This window comes from Vipera ursinii (genome assembly GCF_947247035.1).
Source record: "Vipera ursinii genome assembly, chromosome: 1".
Lineage (NCBI taxonomy): Eukaryota > Metazoa > Chordata > Lepidosauria > Squamata > Viperidae > Vipera > Vipera ursinii.
Genome location: NC_139512.1, coordinates 264,471,377 through 264,496,397, shown reverse-complemented (window position 1 = coordinate 264,496,397; position 25,021 = coordinate 264,471,377). Strand labels below are relative to the sequence as shown.

The 25,021-nt window shown below is 39.4% G+C and overlaps 2 protein-coding genes across 3 annotated transcripts in view; both read right to left on the bottom strand.

The window, feature by feature from the left end:
• Nucleotides 1-1,341, bottom strand: part of ENPP1 (ectonucleotide pyrophosphatase/phosphodiesterase 1) — a 54,747-nt gene extending 53,406 nt beyond the window's left edge. Inside the window, exon 1 of the mRNA XM_083379937.1 lies at nucleotides 1,068-1,341. Coding sequence (XP_083236063.1) covers nucleotides 1,068-1,253 — 186 coding nt within the window. The 5' untranslated portion in view covers nucleotides 1,254-1,341. The remainder of the gene's footprint in view (nucleotides 1-1,067) is intronic.
• A 4,960-nt stretch (nucleotides 1,342-6,301) lies between these two features.
• Nucleotides 6,302-25,021, bottom strand: part of ENPP3 (ectonucleotide pyrophosphatase/phosphodiesterase 3) — an 84,425-nt gene continuing 65,705 nt past the window's right edge. For both annotated transcript variants that reach the window (XM_083379935.1, XM_083379936.1), the window contains 5 exons: nucleotides 22,412-22,544; nucleotides 18,859-18,936; nucleotides 17,204-17,336; nucleotides 8,660-8,816; nucleotides 6,302-6,518 (listed from right to left, as the gene is read on the bottom strand). In XM_083379935.1, coding sequence (XP_083236061.1) covers nucleotides 6,345-6,518; nucleotides 8,660-8,816; nucleotides 17,204-17,336; nucleotides 18,859-18,936; nucleotides 22,412-22,544 — 675 coding nt within the window. In that variant the 3' untranslated portion in view covers nucleotides 6,302-6,344. The remainder of the gene's footprint in view (nucleotides 6,519-8,659; nucleotides 8,817-17,203; nucleotides 17,337-18,858; nucleotides 18,937-22,411; nucleotides 22,545-25,021) is intronic.

The following is a 25,021-nucleotide window of genomic DNA, read 5'->3' as shown; positions in this document are numbered from 1 at the left end:
TCTATAATACTTTGCGCCTGAGAGACCAAATCATTGAGTTTAAACCCCACCCTAACTAGATCCCTTACTGTTTGTGTCACCCGTGTAGTTCTTCTGGAGAAGCTGATACTGAAGGAATTGCACTCTGTGCATCAGTCTTCCTTAAACCTTTTTCTTCCTTCTTTTTAAAGTTATGGATGAACCACCCCCCCCAAACAGTTTTTGTTTGCATGGGTTATATTTATCAATATTTTACCATATGAAAAATTAAAAATGATGCATTCTCGCAATTGTTTGATGGGATTCAACATATGCTGGTAAATATTTTTTTTCATGGATCCCTGACAGACATCTGAGGGATCTCCAAGTCAACAGTATAGCCCACACTCCTAGAATTGCACTTTAAGAAACACAGCCACACACGTTTAGAAGCCATTATTTATGGTTACAAATGTTTTAGGAAGAAATCCAGGCACTGAAACCACCTCTGATGAAATCAAGCCTTCTATCAATCACAATTGTGGTATTTGTCTGCAGGGATAGAAAATGACTTGCCCATGGCCCAAAAAACTTTGCAGTCTCTAGAGGTGTCTATAATCACGCCACAGATTAGCTTTCTTTAACCTGGCATCTTCCAGATCTGTTGGCACTAAATTACCTGGGAAAGGTTCCGCTATAAACGGGAAGGTATCAAGGCACACAGCAACAGGGGGGGGGGCTGTCTTACACAAACCAGACTACCGCGATTACCACTGAGTCCCAACAGCGGTCCAGGGAACCAGGCAATCCTACCCAGAGATTTGGACCTTCTCCACGCGCTTCAGCCCTTTCCTTGCAAAGCCCGGGTAGCTTTCTGTTGCCAACCAACTGCGCAAAAGTCCTTAAGCAAAGTCTGCATCCTTTGCAACACAACACCCATCTTTCCTTCTCTGACCTCAGAGAAGCCTCATCCTCACAGTCGCCCCGCGAAGTGAGTCGCTGGGAACCCGGCTATGACGCCGCCGCCCCCCCCCCCTTTGGAGTCCCAGCGCTATTCCTCCATTCGGGGGGCTGAGCTGCCCTCCGAAAGCGCGCCGGCGCCTCCTTACCAGGGAGAGGACTTTGTAAGAGGGATCTTTGTTTTTCCCTTTGAGCGCCGCCGCCGTTGCCGCTTTCTCCGGCTCCTCCGACACCTCCAGAGCCGGCAGCATGGGCACCGCGGCTGAAGTCGGCGGCTCTGCCCCGTCGGGGCGGAAGCTTTTCCCTCGGCCGTTCGAAGCGCCTTCGCTCGCCATTGCCCTCGCCGCGCCCGGCCTCGATTGGACTGGCTCCGCGCCTGCTGCAGCCTCGGGTTAATAAGCGGCTGTGATCCCACCTCTTCTGCTTTGGGCTCTCTTCGGACTCCGGATGCTTTGGTTTGCCCTCTTGGTTCGGCCTCCCCCGCTCCCCGCCCGCGCTCTCGGGGGATCGAGGGTGGGTTCCCATGCGCCCGAGTGGGAATATTAGAGAGCCGGAAGGTGACTGGGGTTGTTTACGCACGGGGTTGAGGGTCCAGCGCTTCTCCTGCAGAAAGAGAGAGAGAGAGAGAGAGAGAGAGAGAGAGAGAGAGAGAGAGAGAGAGAGAGAGAGAGAGAGAGAGAGAGAGAGAGAGAGAGAGAGAGAGGAGGGGAGGGGAGGAGAGGGGAGGAGAGGGGAGGGAAAGTCAGGAGAGCAGCCGCCTTATTTACACAAATTTTCCAGAAGGCAAAGCCATCTCTTCATTTCTAGACCTAAATGAAATCTATGTTCTGGAAGCTCAGGAGGGATGCTTAGTAGAAATGGCTTGCTGTCTTGGCAGTTCAAACATGAAATTCAAGCACACACGCCCCCCCCCGTCACCCTTCCTGCTTTGCTGCTATAATCTTTGGGCCAGTTGAAGTCGAAATCCTCTGAAATCAGCTGCATGGATAAGGTCAGGTTGTTCTTTGGTTAGAGGCAGGCATTGGCCGAGAGGGTTTGTGAGTGTAGATTTTCCTTTTCTAATTGTATTTGTTTATTTGTAAGTAAAGAGCTGGAATCTGGCAGATGTTCTGTTACTTCAATGCGTTTCGTGTATTCTCTCCCCTCTCTTTTTCTATGTACAGTTGCCTAGCAATTGAACTCCTTTGAGCTTATGTATCCATTCATGTTGAATTGTAATCTTCTTACATTCAGCAAGCAGAATAGTTACATTTATTAATTAGATGTAGTACTCTACTTCAACCCCAAATACCTTTTGGTTCACATGCACCAGCCGTATAAATGCAGCCACGGTAAAGGAAGATAAACACAAAACCAAGTGATCACGGAACAATCAGTAGCTGATAGCATCAGCTCATCCTCTGTAAAGCTCTTTGAAAGTTTTTAATAGCCATTAGAAACCCATTAGACCAATAACCTAATATTAGAGTGGGAGGCAATCAAATTAGGCACTTTTACGTTTAAAGGCACAGGTAAAAGGTAAAGGTAAAGGTTCCCCCGCACATGCATGCTAGTCGTTTCCGACTCTAGGGGCCGGTGCTCATCTCCGTTTCAAAGCCGAAGAGCCAGCGCTTGTCCGAGGACGTCTCCGTGGTCATGTGGCCGGCATGACTAGATGCCAAAGGCGCACAGAACGCTGTTACCTTCCCACCGTAGTGGTCCCTATTTTTCTACTTGCATTTTTACGTGCTTTCGAACTGCTAGGTGGGCAGAAGCTGGGACGAGTAACAGGCGCTCACTCTGCTACACGGCACTCGTGATTTGACCCGCCAAACTGCTGACCTTCTGATCGACAAGCTCAGCGTCCTAACCCACTGAGCCACCGCATCCCTTACTTAAAAGCACAACATTGCACTAAAGTGTCTAATTCTTTATGTGTTAGTATTAGATGCACATCACCGCGTTGTGCTATGCTTTAATAAGTGATGTGGAACGGGCCAGTGAAGACCTGTGGAGCACATTTAACAAATCAAGATTTTTTCCATAGAAAAAAAAATCTCCCTGCACCCCAGTAGTATTTGTCACCCCTCACAGGCTGTTGAAAGTGAACGATCTTGTTACCTTTGTTTTGAATCTCTCTAGCAGTGTTCTTTTCCCTACAGGAGAGATGTAAATACAATTGTCCAGAGAAGGGTAGCTTTTTTAAAATGTATTTTTAGCTAACATCCTGTTTCACTCTCCCTCTATTTTTAAGTCACCTAGAGTGTTATTTTCAGAGATGCATTTTAGTTTAACTTCCTTCCCAATCTGGATAAAGGTACTTAAAACACTGAAAGGAGAAAATTTTGTCTATGGCTAAAGTTTTGTGTACTTTTTCAGACATTTCTAATGCCAGACATTTGGACTCTAGCTAATAGGATTTGTTTTAGTTTTGGTATGTTACAAAATGACACTCCTGGATGTCCTGGATGAATATACAGAACGTAAGGCTTTTTGAGTCAATATCACATTCCAGAAACTTAGTCCTGTCGTCCAAAAACGTTCTGCATTCCAAACATACATTAAAGATAACAAAAAACTTTTATTTTATAAATTGTTAATACTAGTTTACTGATCCTAATGATATTGGCTTTGATGTTTTTACAGACCTGGAATGGGGCTGCCCATGTTTCCTTATCTGGAAGTAAGGTCTTTTCAAATACTTTTAAACTTGTTCCTCCCTACATTTATTTCTCTATAGGTAGCACTGAGCAGTTACTGAAAAATTTGTTTATCAGTCTAGCTTGTGATGGGGGCACAGATTTACTGTATATGTCCATCCCTCCCTCCCTGTGTGTGTGTGTGTGTGTGTGTGTGTGTTTATGTAGAAAGAAAGAGAGAAACAGAGAGAATCAGATAGACAGGCAGATATGTAGATAGATCCAATTGGAACTGATAAATAACATTAGGGATAGAGTTAGTAGGAAGTTTCTTAGTGGGCAGCACAACAATAAAAAAAATGAATACAGTAGCCTTGTGTATGAGATTTTGAAAGGATTTCGGGTTTAAAAAAAACAGGTGTTTTTTAAAGTTGCAGAGTGTTTTACTTTTTGAGCTTGGAAGCAAAGGAAACTTAAAATGAGAGTGGTATGTGAAGAATGCCTTAATGGAGGCTGCATGTTAACAGCTTCTTTTGCCACTGAGTTCCTGACATTTGTAACATAACTTTAATATTCTTACACTTTATAGGGGGAGGAACTGCAGAAAAAAAAATGGTAGACTAGGAAAAAAGAGGAAATAAGAAAGAAAGGAAAACCTTAAGGAATTACCCTACAGTAAATCTGGCTTTGGGTTTGTTTTTGAAGCAAGCATCTTTCCTGGATGGAACTCTTCCGCATAATTACATGTGGTGTAATATTTGCAACTTGAAGCAGCCTTCCTCAGTCTAGTAGTCCCCAGATAATGAGGGGATTCAAGATTATGGGACTTGTAGTCCAACACATTTGTAGAATGCTAAGTAGGGGAGACAGAACTGAGAATAATACACAAAGAAATGTCCTTTTTCCCAAGCATCTTTGAGATTATGTGTCGTTGAACTTTTAAAGCATTAATTAATTTTTTTAGTGTATGTGCACTATGAGTTTATTGTCCTAAAGAGGTTTGATGGGGGAACTCTTTCTGCTCGTGCAAACAATAGCATGCCTATTTCAACTCCACAAAAGGTCTTTGAAGACAATCATGCTCATGACAGGAAGCTGAGGAAATTAAATAAACATGTTCATCTTCAGACATATGGCAAGCACCTCTGACCTTATAAAACCTTTTTGTTTAGCAATTAATCTTCACATGTTTTGGAGAAAGTCCTCTCATGGTTGTTTCAATTTCATTGGTCATGGTTAAACTTTCATGGTTTATTAACTATAGCACTCCATGAAGCTATGCTAGAAAAACTGACTACTGACTGTACAGTAAGGACAATTATTCTTCACATGCTGAAATGAAAAGTTCAAGGTCTTTTTTTTGGTATCGTAATCAAATATTTGCAGATAAATTGTAATCAGACACATTCAGAAAAAAATTCTATGCCAAATCAGATTCATTCATTCAGCATAACTGGACTACTATGCAAAGCATAGCAGTCTCAATTTTATAGTTACATGACTTAATGAGGAAATAACCAAATCTTGCATGGAGATTATTTGGCAACAACACCAAGAACCCAATTCAGATGCTGGATTTTCGCCAATGTAGCAATAAAAATATTGCCATAGTGAACCAGACTGATTTGTACTAGCAAACATAAAAGGCTGTTAGCTGTGAAATCCCATACTTCAGTAAAATACTACAAATCTGTTTGTTTGTTTGTTTGTTTAATTTATATGCTGCTCATCTCACTATCAAGCGACTCCTGTATGCAGGAGTGAACAGAAACTGTGTAATGTGGAGTTGTGAATTATCAAGCGCGATACTCATGTAAGTACAAAATATAATAACATGACATTCTGACTGCCAAAATGAGAGATGCTGTAAAAATTAGTTTCATTAATATGCTCAGTGATCCTTTGAGACTTCCAGAAATAGCAAATATGTTTACATGAATGAATGAGAGTGTTTTGAAATGAATTCAAAATTAGACAGTTTTTTAAAAACTTAATTTTGAAATTCAAAATAGCAAACAGAAGACAAATCAATAAAGCCCCAGACTTAAGCATCTAAGACTAATTGTTCTTGTTTTTTTTTAAAAATGTAACCTTCTTATTTTCTGAGGTAAAGGCCACCTAATTAGTTGGAAACCAATAGTTCTGTGTGCCTGCCTCTCATTTTGATCAAGGAAAGCAAAGTGAGGTTCATCATAAATTGAGTGAAAAACGGGCAAATCTATATATCAGAATTTAACCATTTCCTAATATTTTGCCCACTGAAAATGTCCCTATATTTCTCTCCCTCCTCCAGGAGATAAGTGTGGTGGAGGAAAGTAACTTTTTTGTTTACAAAGATCACTTTTCTCCAATCTGGGCATCCTCTAGAGCAGGGGTAGGCAACCTTGGCTCTTTTATGACTTGTGGACTTCAACTCCCAAAATTCCTGAGTGGTTCAATAATGTAAGCAGTATTTCAAACTCAAGGATAGTTCTAGATGAAGCTCTATTACTTCTGTCTTTAGGGCAGGCATGTCAAACCGTGCTCACCCCATGGCCAGCAATGGGGAAAAAGTCCCGATACGTCGGGCGATGTCACGTGACATCACAGGTTTGACATGCCTGTTTTAGGAGAATTGTCCAGGAGGGCGTTCTATTTGAAATCATTTTATGGTTTCCCAGCAATCATTTAATCTTGTTTTCAATATGCATGCAGACACAGCAAGGAAAGAGAAAAAGAATACTTGCACAACAGTCTTTTTTTTAAAAAAAAATTATTAATAGCACTGATGCTAAGATCCATTTATTTGCAATAAACATAGATTTACATTCAGTTAACTGGGTTTCCAAATATAGGCAGGAATGTTTTCAACTGAAGGGTTTCTGGGAGAGGCTGTTTGAGCCCTGAATAAAAATTCAGACCAGTAAGAAGCTCCACATCACGAACCCGTGCTGTGTGAGTCTGTATTCTTTCTTCAACCCACAGATTGTCTGGCGATGTGTCCTGATAAAGCAAGCAAATGTAACATTTGAGGCCTGTTTTGGCAGACAGTAAAGCAGCTTACCAGTCTTCTAAGTTTAAAATAAATAAAAATGTTATAATTTTTTTTCACGGCAATCAACTGTATTCATGGAATATCATATCAAGTGCTAGAGTGTATTCACAGAGCTAATAGATAATTATTAGATTTTTATGGCCTATACTGTTTGAGATTTAAATGAGTGTACAATCCCATTATAGTATAAAGGGTGGAAACACAAAGTGTCCACCTATTTTTGTTTTCAATGAAAATGATAGTGAAAATGACAAGAGGAAATCCTTGCAGTGTCATCAAATTGCCCCCCATGGCCCCTTGTCCAAATTCCAGAATTAAAGCTTGAGGAAAATGTGCTGACCATTAACCACATTTTCTGGCAATAATATTCATTTCAGTGGAAAACAGAAAAGGGCACAATGAATAACAAAGCATATATAGTAGTTGGGCAAAACTGAAGGAAAATAAAATAAAGGTGTATTGCAAGATAGATCAGACCCAAAAATCTATTTCCTAAATTTTATAGCTGAAGGGCCAGCTATTCCAATAGTAGTTGTGAAAAATAATTGTTGAATAGTATTTTAATGCAAGCTGAATATGAGCCTAGAATGTGATGTTGCAAAGAAAACAAATGCAATTTTAGCCTACATCAACAGAAGTATGATGTTCAAATTACAGAAAATCATCATTTGACACAATTCTTCTTTGGTAAGACCCACATTATCCACTGTATCCTCTTCTAGAGAGTACACTTTAAGAAGCATTTAGAGCTGGTGTCTCCAAACTTGACCACTTTAAGACTTGTGGATACCAACTCCCAGAATTCCTGGCTGAGGAATTATGGGAGTTGGTATCCACAAGTCTTGAAGTGGTCAAGTTTGGAGACCCCTGATTTCCAGAAACTAGAATATATTCAGAGAAGAGCAACAGAGATGACCGGGGATTTGAAATTAGACTGTATGAAGAAAAATTGCAAGTGTTGAATGTTAAGCACTGAGAAAAGATGTTGGAAGGGGGAAATGCTAGTTCTCTTCAATCATGTGAAAGGTTGTCACATAGAAGAATGTCAATATTTGTTCTCTCTCATTCCAGACAGTGGTGGGATTCAGCCAGTTTGCACCAGTTCGGTAGAACTGGTAGCTAATTTTTTTGTTACCCAGGCCCAGAATGGACTTCCGGAAGCGGCATCCACACAGAGAACCAGTTGCTTACATATCTGAATCCTGATTCCAGGGAACATAGAATAATTAACTTAATTAAAGGAATTAAGTTATAGAAAAGCAGATTCTGACTGGGTGCTATAGAAACTTCCTAACAGTACAGCAAAAGCAGTTTGACATTGCAACCAATTGCCTAGAGAGAGGGGTGGCCTTTCCTTTGTTGGATGAAAGCTTCTGTCTGCAATACTTTAATTCTATTCCTTCACCAAACAGGAATTGGATTCAGCAGCCTAAATGGCCCCTTCCCATTGTAGGATCTATGATTTTTTTTATTTAAATGGGAAAATAAAATGGAACAAAATGCTATTTTTCAGTTGTCAATTTTAAAATGTCTAAAGCTATTTATACACATTTGCAATTGTAATATTTATTAAAGTATATGCATTTCCCACTTAGTATACTCATTTCCATTTAATATTCTAGTGTACGTTCCTGTATTGCAGACAACAGTCTGGGCTAAGCAGTCTGTTTTGATTAAGACCATCTGCTGCATTCATAACAGAAGTGCAATGTAAATGTTGGATGACAGATTTGTATTTTAGCTTCTTAGCCACTGTTTCATAACAGATCCTTATCTAATTCCTGTAGGTATACAGCAGGAGGAGGAGGAGGAGGAGGTGGTGGTGGTGGTGGTGGTGGTGGTGGAGGAGGAGGAGGAGGAGGAGGAGGAGGAGGAGGAGGAATAAGACATTAAAAATCTTAATAAATTTTCAATTCACCTGTATTTAGCTCAAAATTCCTTTGAACTTAGTGATTATTAAGACAATGATCTAATAACTCAGTACATTAGAAGAATCTGTAGGCTAGATCACATTGTGGAAATTAAAAAAAAATCCAGGTTTGTGAACTGACAAGGCAAAATGTTTGGAAATCAGTGTGACCACACTTACAGCACAGCTCTCTGAGTTGTCAGGACGATGAGGAAGAATAAAAGACAAAACCTTCAAAGAGCCGGGACAATTCTGTGGAGTGTTGATTTGATTCTCACAGCTAGTCAGCACAACAAAGAAATGAGTTGGGATGGGAATCTTTGTATCGTTTACATGCCTGCAAGAGAATGAGAATGCCACAGTTGTTAAAGGAACCCATGGTGACATGACTGTGGGGTGCACAAATGGCCATAAATGCAGCCCAAAGTGCAGTCATGTGACTACAGGGCATTTGTCAGAATTTCAAATTGGACCATAAGGAGCTTCCAGATAGATCAGTCACTAATTGATTGGGCATAAGTCATTAGACATATAGAAATAAACCATATTTGTGAGATTAAAGATAACTATTTAAATTTTACTGCCTTAACAACAGTAATAAGTCTTTATTGATTAGCCCTTGGGCCATATCAAACTGCAAAGTTCCAGAGACAAATCATTACTAAAATTTGATAAAAACAATTTAAAATGGAATTTGATAAAATACAATTTAAAATGGAATTGGAGTAGAATATGATTTAAAATAAAATTGGAATAAAATACCATCTAAAATGAAATTGTAATAGAGTACAATAATTTAAGATATAGGTAAATATGATAAAACTACATTTTGGAGTCACCCTTGCAATCTACCCCAATCAGTCCCACATATGCAGATCTCAACCAAACCATTTTGTTTAAGTATTGTGCTGTGTTAAATGTTATTTTCAAATTCTGGCCAGACATAAGGTAAGTTGTTTTGATATGGGGATCCCAATGGGTCATTCATTTAGTTTAGTATATAGACCAAGATTCCTGTCTCTCACCCTCTTATACAGGCAACAGTCAAATATGATGTGAGCCAGGTCTTCTACCTCTGCCGCTCTGCAGATGCAGAGACGCTCATTGTAGAGTATAGAATGAAATCTCCCATATCTGACCATTGTGTCAAGCTGTTTCAATCTTGCTCGCATAAATATCTCCCTAAGATGTTTTGGCAATTGTAACTTCAAGTAGCTATCTACTTGAAAACTACATTTGTATTTACTCAGCCATTTCAAGTTACCCACTTGAATAGCTATATCATTTTGTGCTTCTATATCCTTAATTCTTTGGGCAACTCTTTTTTTGATTTGTAATAATAATAATAATAATAATAATTATTATTATTATTATTATTATTATTATTATTATTATTATTATTATTATTATTATTATTATTATTTTGAAGGGACCTTGGAGGTCATCTAGTCCAACCCCCCTGCTCAGGCAGGAAACCCTATACCATTTCACACAAATGGCTGCCCAGTCTCTTCTTAAAAACTTCCAGTGTTGGAGCATTCACCACTTCTGGAGGCAGGTTGTTCCACTGGTTAGTTGTTCTAACTGTCAGGAAGTTTCTCCTTAGTTCTAGGTTGCTTCTCTCCTTGACTAGTTTCCATCTGTTGCTTCTTGTCCTGCTTTCAAGTGCTTTGGAGAATAGCTTGACTCCCTCTTCTTTGTGGCAGCCCCTGAGATATTGGAACACTGCTATCATGTCACCCCTCACCCTTCTCTTCATTAAACTACACATACCCAATTCCAGCAATCATTCCCTATATGTTTTAGCCTCCAGTCCCCCAATCATCTTTGTTGCTCTTCTCTGTACTCTTTCTAGAGTCTCGACATCTTTTTTACATCGTGGTGACCAAAACTGGATGCAGTATTCCAGGTGTGGCCTTACCAAGGCATTGTAAAGTGGTATTAGTACTTCACGTGATCTTGATTCTATCCCTCTGTTAATGCAGCCTAGCACTGTGTTGGCTTTTGGCAGCTGTAGCACACTGCTGGCTCATATTTAAGTGATTGTCCACTAGGACTCCAAGATCTCTCTCAGAGAGATACTATACTATACCTGTGCATTTGATTTTTCCTGCCTTAACGTAGAACCTTACTTTTTTCACAGTTGAATTTCATTTTGTTAGATAGTGCCCAGTGTTCGAGTCTGTCCAGATCCTCCTGTATCTTAAGCCTATCTTCTGGAGTATTGGCTATTCCTGCCAGCTTGGTGTCGTCTGCAGATTTGATGAGTTCCCCATCTATCCCCTCATCCAAATTGTTGATGAAGAAGTTGAAGAGCACTGGGCCCAGAACAGAGCCCTGGGGCACCCCACTACACACTTCCTTCCATGTAGATGCAGTTCCACTGAGGACCACACGCTGAGTACGGCCTGTCAGCCAGCTACGAATCCATCTGGTGGTGATGCTATCTAACCCACATTTTTCTATCTTATCAAGTAGTAGGTTGTGATCTACTTTATCAAATGCCTTACTGAAGTCCAAGTAAATTATATCTACAGCATTCCTCTGGTCCACTAGTTTTGTCACTTGGTCAAAGAATGCAATAAGATTTGTCTGGCATGATCTGTTTTTGACAAACCCATGTTGGCTTTTAGTGATAACTTTGTTTGCATCAAGGTGTTTGCTGATTTGTTGTTTGATTATATTTTCCAGAATCTTCCCAGGTATTGAGGTCAGGCTGATAGGTCTGTAGTTTCCTGGATCTATTTTTTTCCCTTTTTGAATATGGGAACTACATCAGCTCTCTTCCAGTCCTGTGGTAGTTCCCCAGTGCTCCAGGATCTTTGAAAAATATAGTTCAGTGGTTCTGAGATCACGTCTGCCAGTTCTTTGAGAACCTTGGGGTGTAATCCATCTGGTCCTGGTGATTTGAACTCATCTAGGCTGGACAGGTGCTCACTTACCATTTTCTTGCCTATCTTAACTTGCGTTTCTATTCTGTTTTTTATGGCACAGGTTTGGGTAGGTTGGACTGTTTTTTCCCTTTGTGTAAAGACAGATGCAAAAAAATGAGTTAAATAGTTCTGTTTTCTCCCTGTTGCTTGTTACCTTCTTGCCACGTTCCCCCACTAATGGACCAATCATCTCCTTAACTTTTTTTCTTGTTTCTTATATGTTGAAAGAAGCTTTTTTTTGTTATTTTTTTACTTTGGTCACAAGCCTTAGTTCATTTTGAGCCTTAGCTTTCCTCACCTCATCTTTGCAGGCACAGGCTATTTGCTGATATTCTGCCTTAGTTATGTGCCCCTCTTTCCACTTCTTATACTTGTCCTTTTTATCTTTCAGTTTATCAGAGAGTTCTTTATGCAGCCATGCTGGTTTCTTTTGATAGCTGTTTTCTTCTTTGTTGGTATTGTGCTAGACTGGGCCTTTATTATCTCACTTTTCAAAATTTCCCAAGCTTCTTGAGTTGTTTTCCCCTTTAGGATTCTCATCCATGGAATTCTTCCCAAGGTCTCTCTAAGTTTATTGAAATTAGCTCTTTTAAAGTCCAAGACTCTAGTTTGGCTGTATTCTATTACTTGTGCTTCCATAATGTTGAATTCCAATATTGCATGATCACTTCCTCCCAAGGTTCCTGTGGCTTTGACACTTTCTATCATTTCATCTCTGTTAGAGACGAATATGGCTAATCTCCTAGTTCCCTTCTCTACTTTTGGGGAGAGAAGGTTGTCTGCTAGGTTTGTCAGGAATCTGTTAGATATTCCACTTGGTGCAGAATTTGTCTCCCAGTTGATATCAGGGTAATTAAAGTCCCCCATTACTATTGTGATGTGCTTCCTACATACCTTAGTTAACTGACTAGCAAAAAGTTCATCTATTTCCTCTGCTTGGTTGGGCGGCCTATAGTATACACCTATGGCAATGTCATTTTTTCCCCTTTTATATTGACCCAAATACATTCAAGTTTACAGTTTTCATCATTGTTGTGCTCCATTTCTGTAGAGATAAAGTTATTTCTTATATAGAGAGCAACTCCACCTCCTCTTTTGTTTAGTCTGTTTCTTTTAAATAATTTAAATCCCTCTAGCTGTGTGTTCCATTTGTGGGTTTCGTCCCACCATGTTTCCGTAATGGCAACAATATCATATCCGCCCTCATTTACCTGGATTTCTAGTTCACCCTGCTTACTGTTCATACTCTGTGCATTGGTGTATAGACATTTGAGTCCTTTATGACTGACCCTGTGTTTACTTGCTACATAACTTGTGTGGTGCCTGAGTTCCCCTATTTTCTTAGATTGCCAGGGACAGTGATGTTCCGTATCAATTAACTCACTGTCCCCGTTGTTTAGTTTAAATATTCCTCCAGAAAAGCTGTGAATTTATTGCCAAGTAACTCAGTCCCTTTCTTGGATGGATGCAGACCATCTCTTTTGTACATTTTTTCATTGGACCAGCTACAGACATCGTGACTAATGTAACCAAAGCCTTCTCCTTTACACCACTCCTTTAGCCACATATTAAATTCTGCTATACGCTGGCCTTTTCCATTTTGCTCCTTGCACACTGGTAAGACCTCTGAAAAAGTGAGCCTATAGCCTATTCTCCTGAGTTCCTTCCCCAAGCTCTGGAAATCATTCTGCACAGAGAGTACATCGTTTTGGGACAGATCGTTAGTGCCAAGATGTACAATGGCATCCACATCACAGTCTTTGCTGGCATTGTTGACTATTTTGAAAATACACTTCTTGTCCCTACTGGCAGTAGCACCTGGAAGACACCTGACCTCTTTTGAAACCTCTGTATCCTTTCCTAAATTTACATCCCTTATAGTTGAATCACCAACCAGAAGGTGGCTTCTCTTTTTGGGTACCTTTCTTTTCTTGCATGACTGATGTGTAATACCTGATTCGCACTTCTCCCTGTCAAAAACAAGTTCATCTCAGACCATGGTCCCCTGCTTATTTGAGTTATCATCACAATTACCTTGACCTGTTTCCTTAATGTCCATGTCAAGGTCAGCAAGGGCACTGTATCTGTTATGCAGGGACACAGCTAAAGCTTTGGGTTTATGGTTCTCCTGTTAAGCAAGAGACAGGAAGGCCACAGCTTCTTACAAAATTTGTTAGTTTAGTGATCCAGGAGATTTGTGATTGTAATTATATTTGCTCTAGTAGCCATAACTTGGAGAGTCTATCAGTCTCCATTTCATTAATTTGCACCAGTAGTTATATGCTCTAATTTTGGATAGTGTATTAATTGTATGAATTCCCAATTCAGCTCTAACTGCTGCAGCAGATGTTCTTGGATCTACAACCAAAATACATCTCAAATGCTGGGACTGTGTTTGTTCTAGGGCTGTGGTTGAGTAAAGACCCCAAACCTCTGCTCCATATAAGAGCATAGTGGTAACCTTAGCGTTACAAACCTTAATTAATGGGGCTAGGGACCCTGAGTAACTATGGTTCTTTAGTTTAAGCAGTAAATTCAAACGGGCTTTTGCTCTAAATGTACTCAGTTGATGATGGCAGGCCCAAGATCCAGTCTTGGAAAAAGTTATGCCCAAATATACAAAGGTGTTAACCTGTTCAATTGGTTCACCATCTAATTGCCATTTATGTCTCTGATGGTGTCTTCCAAACACCATTATATTTTATTTAGATTTGCTACTGATTAGGGAGTTATCCTGGCAATAAGAGCTGAATCTTCTTAATAGCACACGTAATCCTACTTGTGAGTATGATAAGAAAAATCATATCATCAGCATAAAGCAAGCTGTACAGTAAGCATTTAGGATCATCAGCATGTATACCATGGGATCCTTCATTAACCCTGGCAAGTCATTGATATATAAATTAAATAATAATGGGGCCAGGATACACCCTTTCCTTATTTATTTATTTATTTATTTTATTTATTATTTAAACTTGTATACCGCCCTATTCCCGTAGGACTCAGGGCGGTTTACAGGGAAAAATTAAAAATACATACATACAAAGTTAAAATCGATTAAAACTAAAATTAAATTAAGTCCCTGAATTTAAACTAAAACCCCATTAATAAATAATTAAAACCCCTCAGTCTGGGCCAGACAGCTCAAAAAGCCAAGTTTTCAAATCCCTGCGAAATGAGCGAAGGTCGGGGGCAGTCCTAAGCTCCGTGGGAAGATGGTTCCAAAGGGCCGGCGCGCCCACAGAGAACGCCCTTCCCCTGGGGATAACCCATCAGCATTCCTTGACCGGCAGTACCCTAAGAAGGCCCTCCCTGTGGGAGCGCACGGGACGATGGGAAGTTGATGCAGCAGGTTTTCCCTTAGATAATTCCCTTAGATAGTTCCCTTATCCCTTTATTTGTGTAAATTTTATTTTTTTTTTATTTTATTTTAATTCCATTTATATCCCGCCCTTCTCCGAAGACTCAGGGCGGCTTACAAGCTTAGCAGTAAATCCTGTTCGTCAGAGCCCCATTAACCCCATATTGCACCCTCAAACAGGTACTTGTGTAAAGGGCTTTAATCAAGGCCAAGAGTCTAGGTTCTATTTTAAGAGATGTCAATTTACTCCATAGTACTTCTCTATTTACCATGTCAAATGCTGCTGTAAGGTCTATGCAAGCAGCAAACAGCCTCTTATAGGCATATTTGGCAATTAGATGGTTCAAGACAAAGCAGTTATCAATAGTAGATCTGCTTTGTCTAAAACCTGCTTGCTCTTCTGTGAGGATATTGTTTTCCTCTACCCAGATTTCAATTCTGTTCAAAAGGTACCTAGCATATATTTTTGCTACAATGTCAATCAGGCTGATGGGCATATAATTACTAGGATCCTTTTTATTCCTTTTTTATATATGGGGATAACTATTGCCATCTTCCACCCATCTGGTATATGGCAGGTGTTATTTATGTGTGTAAAAAGACCTGCCAATACAGGACCCCACCAATTGGGAAATTTCTTGAATAATTATGCTGGTAAAAATTCCTCACCTGGGGCTTTATTGCTCTTTAAACTTTTGATGATGGACTGTATCTCCTTTTCTGAGACTGGTGGCCAAGGGGGGGAGTTCTAGGATTTACTAAATCACTGCTTAAAGACAGTTTCTCTACCAGTTCTGTGGAAGCAAACAAACACTGATAATAATTCTCCCAGTCCTCAGCAGAGACTGGTATGTCAAACTCAAATCTCTGTTCTTTCAGGACACCTGCTACAGAGTGCCAAAATATTACTGAATTATGACTTCTAGCAGCCAACTCGAGTTTTGACCAGACTGAAATGGCAAAACTTTTTTTCTTTAATGTTATAGTCTTTTTATATTCTCTTCTTGTGTGCAGCATCTTAGCTTGTATATGAGCAGTAGGATTCCTCTGGGCAAGCCTCATGGCTGCCTTCAATTTCTTTTTCAGTTGCTGGCAATCAGGATCAAACCAGCGGGGTCTACCCACTCGGGCTCTTTTTGTAGCGAGTTTAGCTGTTAGGTGTTTCTTCAGAATATTACAGAGATTGGAGAATGCATTGAAGGCTGAGATCCAGTCAGTAGTAGATGACTGGATTGTTCTAGCCCACGTAGTAGCATTCTCTGTTTTAAGGCATTCTAATATTGCCTTAGTATCAACTTTGGCCCAAATTAACCTTTTATTTTGGGTCACCTCTACCTTTTTGGTGAGCCATCTGTCAGCCATGTTATATGGTCTTAAATCTGAGCGGCCTCGCAATGTCACGCTTACAGGCTGATGGTCGCTATTATTATTATTATTATTATTATTATTATTATTATTATTATTATTACTATTATTATTATTATTAATTTGACTTATATACCACCCTATTCCCATAGGACTCAGGGCGGTTTACAGGGCAATTAAAACCATACAATACAAAAGTTAAAATAAATTTAAAACAATTAATTAAATTTAAGCCCAAAAGTTAAAACTTTAAAACTCAATTAAAAACTTAGCTATTGTCGCTAAGGTGTACTGTGACCTCCGAAAAGAGGTCAGTCTTATCTCTAGACACACAAAAGAGATCCAGTACTTGAATTGCCCGAGTGGTATGTATAAGGGTATATGTAATTCTTATCCTTACCCCCCCACCCAAAATTTGAAGGTTATCCTTAAAAATTAAGGAGACTAGGAGCAGGCCAGTGGCATTACTTTTACAGTATCTCGAGAGCCACTGAGGATGGTTATCAAAGATCTCCCCTGGGATTCCCTTCTTCTGGGCAAGCTCATACAAAGAGGGACCCAGCCTAGCATTCAGATCTCCTAGTAATACCACTATGGACTGAGGGTACAATACAGATATATCTTCTACAATCTAGGTTAACTTCCAAACACATCCAGTATTCAGAGTTATAATGCCGGGATGTGATTGGAGGAATATACACATTTATCAGTATCAACTTGAACTTTTCATATTCAAATTTGACAGCTAGGAATTATGGATACTTATCTTCGTTATATAGTTTCTCCCCCTGCCATTGCAACTCTTGCTTTATAAGAATGCATAGCCCACCAGAGGATCTCCCTTTGTTCTTTGTTTTTTGGGCTGGGGAGCCTTAACAACAGTAAACTTGATTCTGTAAAACTGTCTGGATGAAATAATCTGTGTAATGACGTGTAATGTCATATTAATTGGGAAAATTGCTAAAGCCAGTTACATCCTACTTTTTCATTGCATATGAAATTATTCTAAGCAAATAAGGAAAATTAAAATATTGGTTTACCATTAAGCCTTTTAAATTTACTTACTCTTTGATTGTATCATAAGAATCAAAGTGTCCATCGTAATTATAATCAAAAATAGGCCCACTGATCACATGTAGTCCATTTCTCTCTCTAGCATATTTTGGAAGCAGGGTACCATGGAAGTAATTCCACAATCCTGTAATTAGGAGCACAGCAAGAGAGAATCAAATGTATGGGCATCCATTTTCTATTGCATGTTGACAGAGAAGCGATGGGAACATATAGTATGTCCTCAGTGTTTGCTGAAAAGTTACATTCTCATTTTTAAGCCATAAAATAAATACAATACAATACAGTACAATACAAAAATAAAATAATAAAGTAAAATAAAATAAATAAAATAAAATAAAATAAAATAAAATAAAATAAAATAAAATAAAATAAAATAAAATAAAATAAAATAAAATAAAATAAAATAAATAAAATAAATAAAATAAAATAAAATAATAAAATAATAAAATAATAAAATAAATAATAAAATAATAAAATAAAATAATAAATAAAATAAAATAAAATAAAATAAATAAAATAAAATAAAATACCAGTGTTGGATTTGACTGTAGTCCTAGTCCTTATCATTTGTGAAACTGATATCTGGAATGGAGATTCTGTACAAAGCCTACCTTTTGCTCCTTGCTTCTATGGATCTTTGCAGCATCTGTTATCTTACCTTAGCTCAGTCTGCTCAACATAGGACTAAATTGGCCCTACTATTTCCCTAGTGAAAAAGGTATTAGCAAAGTATACCAATGTGTAATTCCTTAAAGGAGAGTCTACAAACCCACTATCAATGGCTACCTTGTTCTCTTTAAGTTAGAGAATATTTATGGTAAAATATTCATTTCTTGTTGCAGAATGTGCCTGATGAATATTGTTGTTGTTAGTTGCAAAGTCGTGTCCAACCCATCATGACCCCATGGACAACGTTCCTCCAGGCCTTCCTGTCCTCTACCATCTTCTGGAGTCCATTTAAGCTCACACCTACTGCTTCAGTGACTCCATCCAGCCACCTCATTCTCTGTCGTCCCCTTCTTCTCTTGCCCTCAAGCTTTCCCAGCATTAGGCTCTTCTCCATTGAGTCCTTCCTTCTCATTAGGTGGCCAAAGTATTTGAGTTTCAACTTCAGGATCTGGCCTTCTGAAGAGCAGTCAGGGTTGATTTCCTCTAGGACTCCAAGGGACTTGCAAGAGTCTTCTCCAGCACCATAGTTCAAAGGTCTCAATTCTTTGGCACTTAGCCTTTCTTATGGTCCAACTTTCACAGTCATCTGATGAATATTAGCATACATTTTCTCTTTCTTCTTCTTCTTCTTCTTCTTCTTCTTCTTCTTCTTCTTCTTCTTCTTCTTCTTCTTCTTCTTCTTCTCCTCCTCCTCCTCCTTCTCCTTCTCCTCCTTCTCCTTCCGCTTCTGCTGCTTCCCTATTAAGTTGTAAACTGTCTACAATCATTCTAGAGTAAGGGGTACCTACACTGAAATAATAATAAAAGCAATAATACCAATTTTGATATTGTTCCACCAAGGGATGTGGAAATGTGTCCTCTTCCAAAACAAAAAAACAAGATTAAGTCAAGGGAGCTATTTGAGGTGGGAAATGTGGTATGAAAAAACCATTAGTTGTTTCTTAATGCAATATCATACCAAAATTATCCGAACTTACGTGTAAATCCTTTGAACATAGGAACAAGGTTGCTAGTAATTAGAGCATCATACTGCTCAAAATTAGATGAGCCGAAGTCTGTGTGAAAAAAGTATGAATTAATGACATGAATAGTGAAAAAGAAATCGAAAACACATACAGTTTTCTTTTCAGCTGAATACTATTTCAATTTCAATGTTGAAGAATTTACTTCTGTACCATTTAAATGCTTCCTGCACTCCACTCAAACAAGAAGTCAATTACAACACAATAGAAAGAAAATGACCTGCAACAAACATTACAGAGATATTTTTTTATGTTTTAGAGTCCCAGCTGGAGAAATCGTACTTCCAACTCTGTTATTGTCTAAATTCTCTAAATTCCTAAGAGATTCTGTCTTTTTTTCCTTTCTTCTAAATTCATCTGTTCTAGTTTTTAGCCATTTATATAGAATATACATTACCTACTTTCCATCTTAAACACAACTATCTTGGTCTTCAAAACATTAATTTTCAATTCGTATTCATCATTGCGTTACAGAACCTATCCAAAATTTGCTGCAAATAATTCAGGTTCTCAGCTGACAACATGGCATCAACTGCACACAAATATGTGTACACATTTATATCCCCCCTCTAATGTTATCACATGCATTCTGTACAATTTCATCCATAATAAACAATTAAAGAGCCATCACAGATCCTTGTGTTGCTCCCTGCCCAACTTTGAATAATGTTCTAAGCAATTCATTTGTTTATTCATTCAATTTATAGCCACCCAATAAATATCTTTATTGCTATTATATACCATTCTTATCATTTTAAGCAACCACATTTCAACTCCATGTACATGCAAGCATTCTGTAATTCACTTAATCTAAATTAGAGGTGGGGAACGATGGCCCCTTTGTGACTTGTGGACTTCAATTCCTGGCTGGCTCAAGAATTCTGGGAGTTGAAGTCCACAAGTCATAAAGGGGCCATCCTGAGAATTAGAGCAATTAATCAGTGGAACAACCTGCCTCCAGAAGCTGTGAATGCTCCAACACTGGAAGTTTTTAAGAAGAGACTGGACAGCCATTTGTCTGAAATGATATAGGGTTTCCTGCCTGAGCAGGGGGTTGGACTAGATGACCTCCAAGGTACCTTCCAACTTTATTATTATTATTCCCCACCCTTGATCTAAATCAAGAAATGAAAAATTTCTAACTTTAATTATGAACTACTGAAGAGCAGAAATCTTATCTGCCATTCCCTGCTTGACATAAAAATGCAAGGCACTCTCTTATTTTTGCTCATTATCATCTTTCCAAGCACATTTAATGAATGTTTGCATTCATTCTTGCTATCTTTGCCTTTGGAGAAGGGGACAATAATAAAGGCATTCTCCCAATTATCAGGCAGAGTTGCAATACTCAGAAGCATTAAGTTGTAAATAAAAGTGCTAGTCGAAAATCACCTTCTGTTTCGTTTAGTGAGGGTTTTTTTTTTTAAAAAAAACTTTATTCAACTCAGATTGTGACAGAATGGGAGTGTAGGAGAACTGGCACAGGAGTAATTGTATAAAAATCCTATATTCAGATCCACCCCATTTTTTTTCTGCCATGCTGTGTTTGACAGACATTTGTCCTATAAACTGGTAACAAGCTGAAGAAGGACAGCAAAAAGTGAAGGAATCTGTCAATTGCTTCTTAGCAGGTGCTGCACATGCACCATTGGGATGGTACTATTGCATGGTGACTCAGGACAGGCACAACATGAGCAGGATAGGGATTGGCAATCGTATAGTTTCCTGTTCACTTAAGGATGGGTGGACAAAAGAAGTGGGCAGCGTGTGGTCTATTGTGAGTTATGAGTAGTACTTGTCAAAAGAAGTGAAAACGTGTGTAAAAGAGTGTGCTTCCTCCCACGTTCTTCAGTGGAAGCAACTGTTGGGTACAGTATGTCAACAACAGCATAAAAGTAAGTTGAATGCAGCGAAGATCAATTACTTAAGCAGCATACGTAGTTCAACAGGAAGAGTGAGAACAAATATGGACCAAACACAAAAAAGAGGGGACAGTACAAAAGTAGTGCCTCTAGGTGGTCATAGAGTGAGAGTGAAAGAAGATTGTTTCCTTTTTTGTCACACCTTTATAAATAGATCAAGAGGAAGGTGAAAGTCATGGTTCTTGACAGATAGAAATGATGAGATTTTTGGGGAGTAAGAGGAAGGAGGAGGAGGAGGAAACAAGAGAAAAAGAGAAAGAGAAAGAGAAAGAAAAGAGAAAAGAAGGAAGGAAGGAAGGAAGGAAGGAAGGAAGGAAGGAAGGAAGGAGATAGAGGCGCTATAAAAATTAGGATGATTGTAACACTAGAAAGGTATGGAAAGGTATAGTGATTGGTTTGATAACCTGGATATGGCTATACTTACTTAGCTTTTTCTTATTTTATGACTTATATTAGCCTTCCCAGCCAGCCACCAACAAGCAAAGTCAATGGGGGCATCCAGATTCATTTAATGACTGCATGATTCACTAGCAATTGAAGCGTGGTAAAGAGCTGTGGTTAAAAAGGTCGTAAAATGGGCAAAACCAACTTAGGAACTGCCTTGTTTGGCAACAGAAGTTTTGGGCTCAGTTGCAGTCATAAGTCGAGGACTATCGGTGTATATTTCTAGTTTATTTTATGCTGTTTCGTTTAGTGAGGGTTTTTTAAAAAAAACTTTATTCAACTCAGATTGTGACAGAATGGGAGTGTAGGAGAACTGGCACAGAGGTAATTGTATAAAAATCCTATATTCAGATCCACCCCAGTAAGAGGAAGGAGGAGGAGGAGGAAACAAGAGAAAAAGAGAAAGAGAAAGAAAAGAAAAGAGAAAAGAAAGGAAGGAAGGAAGGAAGGAAGGAAGGAAGGAAGGAAGGAAGGAAGGAAGGAGATAGAGGCGCTATAAAAATTAGGATGATTGTAACACTAGAAAGGTATGGAAAGGTATAGTGATTGGTTTGATAACCTGGATATGGCTATATTTATTTAGCTTTTTCTTATTTTATGACTTATATTAGCCTTCCCAGCCAGCCACCAACAAGCAAAGTCAATGGGGGCATCCAGATACATTTAATGACTGCATGATCCACTAGCAATTGTAGCGTGGTAAAGAGCTGTGGTTAAAAAGGTCGTAAAATGGGCAACACCCACTTAGGAACTGCCTTGTTTGGCAACAGAAGTTTTGGGCTCAGCTGCGGTCATAAGTCAAGGACTATCTGTGTATATTTCTAGTTCATTTTATAAGCCAATCTTTCTCACAGCATCTCCCAGTCTTACTCACTTTAAATGCAAATCTGTGGAATAAAATATTTAGGATATTTTATCCTGCGGTCCGTGTCTAGGAAATGCCACCGTTATATGATGTTCTTCTTACAGGCAAGAAACACCACCAAAATGTTCTCTTTTTTTACTTGTCTTCACACACACACCCCTCTCCCTGAAAGCCACGCTTATCCCGTGGTTAGTGCTATGTATATGTTTAAACACTCGGCCACATCCAGATAATTAAAACATTGTGCCCTTTCTATATAAAGAACAGCTCTACTTACTGGGAGGATAGAGGAAGCCGGGGGTGATAGTCAGGTCTGGCTGGTAGTTGGAGCAAGTTTGGCTCTGAGCTGCAGGGATTCGAACGTCTAGCCGCAGACAGTCTGAAGCACTGGGAGGAGCAGAAGTTGGTGGCTGGAAGAGAAGAGGGCAAAAGAAAGCATTACACCCACAGCCGTGGCCATCCTTGGGTTTTGAGACTTCCTAGCCTGGTTTTCTTTGATTCTTTCTTTTCCTGTTTTTATAATGAATCATGGCAGTGGTGAAAATAGAAATGGCCTTCCCACCCTTTGCTCTCAGACGTCTGAGACGGTTGGTTTAGTATTTCTTATTCTTCAGCATTCCATAGTTCACAGGTGGAAGAAACGGGAGAAGAGTCCTTGCAGCTTTGTCCTGAACCCAGGACAAAACAGAAGCAACAACACCAAAGGAGTTGCATTTGAGATCACTAATACCTCAGCCAAGCCACGTTTCCTTAACTGTGGTTTTCTCAGAAGCAAACCACTGTACTAGTCAAAATCAAGTTGTGAGCCATCAGAGAGAGAATACTCGGGTTTGGAGCAGATACGTTCACTATATTGCTGGTGATGAATCATGATATGGTGTATATGCATAACTTATGCAGCATAAGAAGTGCAGGTGAACAGAGAGAGTGCATCAAAGCAAGACACCGTCCGCTCTGGAGTGGGAGAAAGTTTATGATGCAGCTAGTACTGTACTCCTAAATGAATGCAATAGTCACACCGCTGCCTTCTGATGGGCTGCATTAGCCACTCATCCGAAGGCAACCTTGATCTCCACCAAATCAAACAAGAAGCATCACCATATATAGGTAGTCCTCAACTTACAACCCAATATTGAGCCCAATATTTCTGCTGCTAAGTGAGACATGTGTTAATTGAGTTTTGCCTCACTTTTGCAACCTTTGTTTCCACAGTTGTTAGGTGAATCACTGCAATTGTTAAGTTGGTAACACGGTTGTTAATTGAAGCTGGCTTCTCTACTGATTTTGCTTGGTAAAAGGCTACAAAAGGCGATCAGGTGACCTTGGGACACAGCAAGGTTCATAAGTATGAACCAGTTGCCAAGCATCTGAATTTTGATCACAGGGTCCTGGGGATGCTTCAAAGGTTGTAAGTGTGAAAAATGATCACAAGTCACTTTTTTGTTGCCATGGTAACTTTGAATGGTCACTAAATGAAGGCCTATCCGTACCAGTTCGTCTATTCAGTTTTATTCTGGGTTTTGTCCTGATATCACTTTATCTTTTTTAAGCCCCGTAAAACAATTGTACTATCATCCATTATCCTGAAAATGTTTGGTTTAATTACATTACACGTAAATAGTGCCTTGTCATATGACAAGTAAATGGTATTAAGGAAAAGCCATCTGTGCAATTTTGAGATACTTCTTCATTAGCGCTCCAATTGGCAGCCAAGAAGCTCTCAGGAGTCAATGTAAGAGCAGAGAACACAGAATAAGCCCCAAACTATCATCTTTGACTGTACAGGTGTTTTTGGTGCTAAGTCCTTAGGATTCAACGAATACACAAAGCATCGGCTTCAGTCATGTGGAAATGCTGCTATTCCATGTCACTCTTTTCTCTTGGCCTCTGCTCTCTCTGCACAAGCAGAAGACAAAAATTGTACTGTAGAAGTTGGCAAACACCGTCCTGGCACCCCACTGCCTCTTCTAAGATTTGGTCCAACCTGCACAGAAGATTGGGCTTAGAGGAAAAAGGACAGTTGCTGTCTCTGGTAAAAAAAAAAGAAGAAGAAGAAGAACCTCCTTCAAAAGGGAGCTAGTAATCAATGTACCGAAAGGCATAATTTATTTGTATTTTGTGGGACTTTAAATACAGTATTTGGAAGTATCTGCTCTGACTTCCGAGTCATCTTTTAGCCACTTTTTCTAAATGTGTCACAGGATGTAAATAATAAGTCATAAAATGGAAAAATTAAAGCAAACTCGTTGAACCAGAGAGAGATATATCCTGTTGATCTGGCTGCCTTCTTCATTTTTATGCAGAGTCAATTGTATCCAGTAGGAGATATAGGAATATAGCCAGCCGTACCAACAGGCTGAAAAATACCTTTTATCCGTGGGCTGTTAGGCTTTTAAATGAGACATAATCTTATGCAGAATTGACTTGGGAGGCCGGTGTGTGGTGTAGTTGGTTCACATGGTGTGGTGGGATGGAGGGTTTGTTGTCACTGTGTGTTGGGGGGAGAGAGCACGGGGGGAGGCTCAGCTAATCTCAATGTACACATGTTGTACTTTGACAATAAAGGTTTATTATTACTGTTTTAAAAGTTTTCCCACATTTTACAAAACCAGCGACATTTATTTCTACCCACCATTTAGAGCCATCCTGTAGTAGTGAGATTTTCTTTTGTTTTGTCCCCCTTTTTGATTCAAAACAGACAATTCAGGATAGCAAATGGCAACAACTGACCCTCTTTTACCGGTCTACTACAGAGAGCGTCCTCTCGTATGGTATTTTGGTTGGGTATGCTGGTCTGACAGCCGCGGATAGGAAAGTATTACAGAGGGTAGTGAGCACAGCACAAGACATTGTGGGCTGTTCCCTGACACCACTGGATGACATTGCC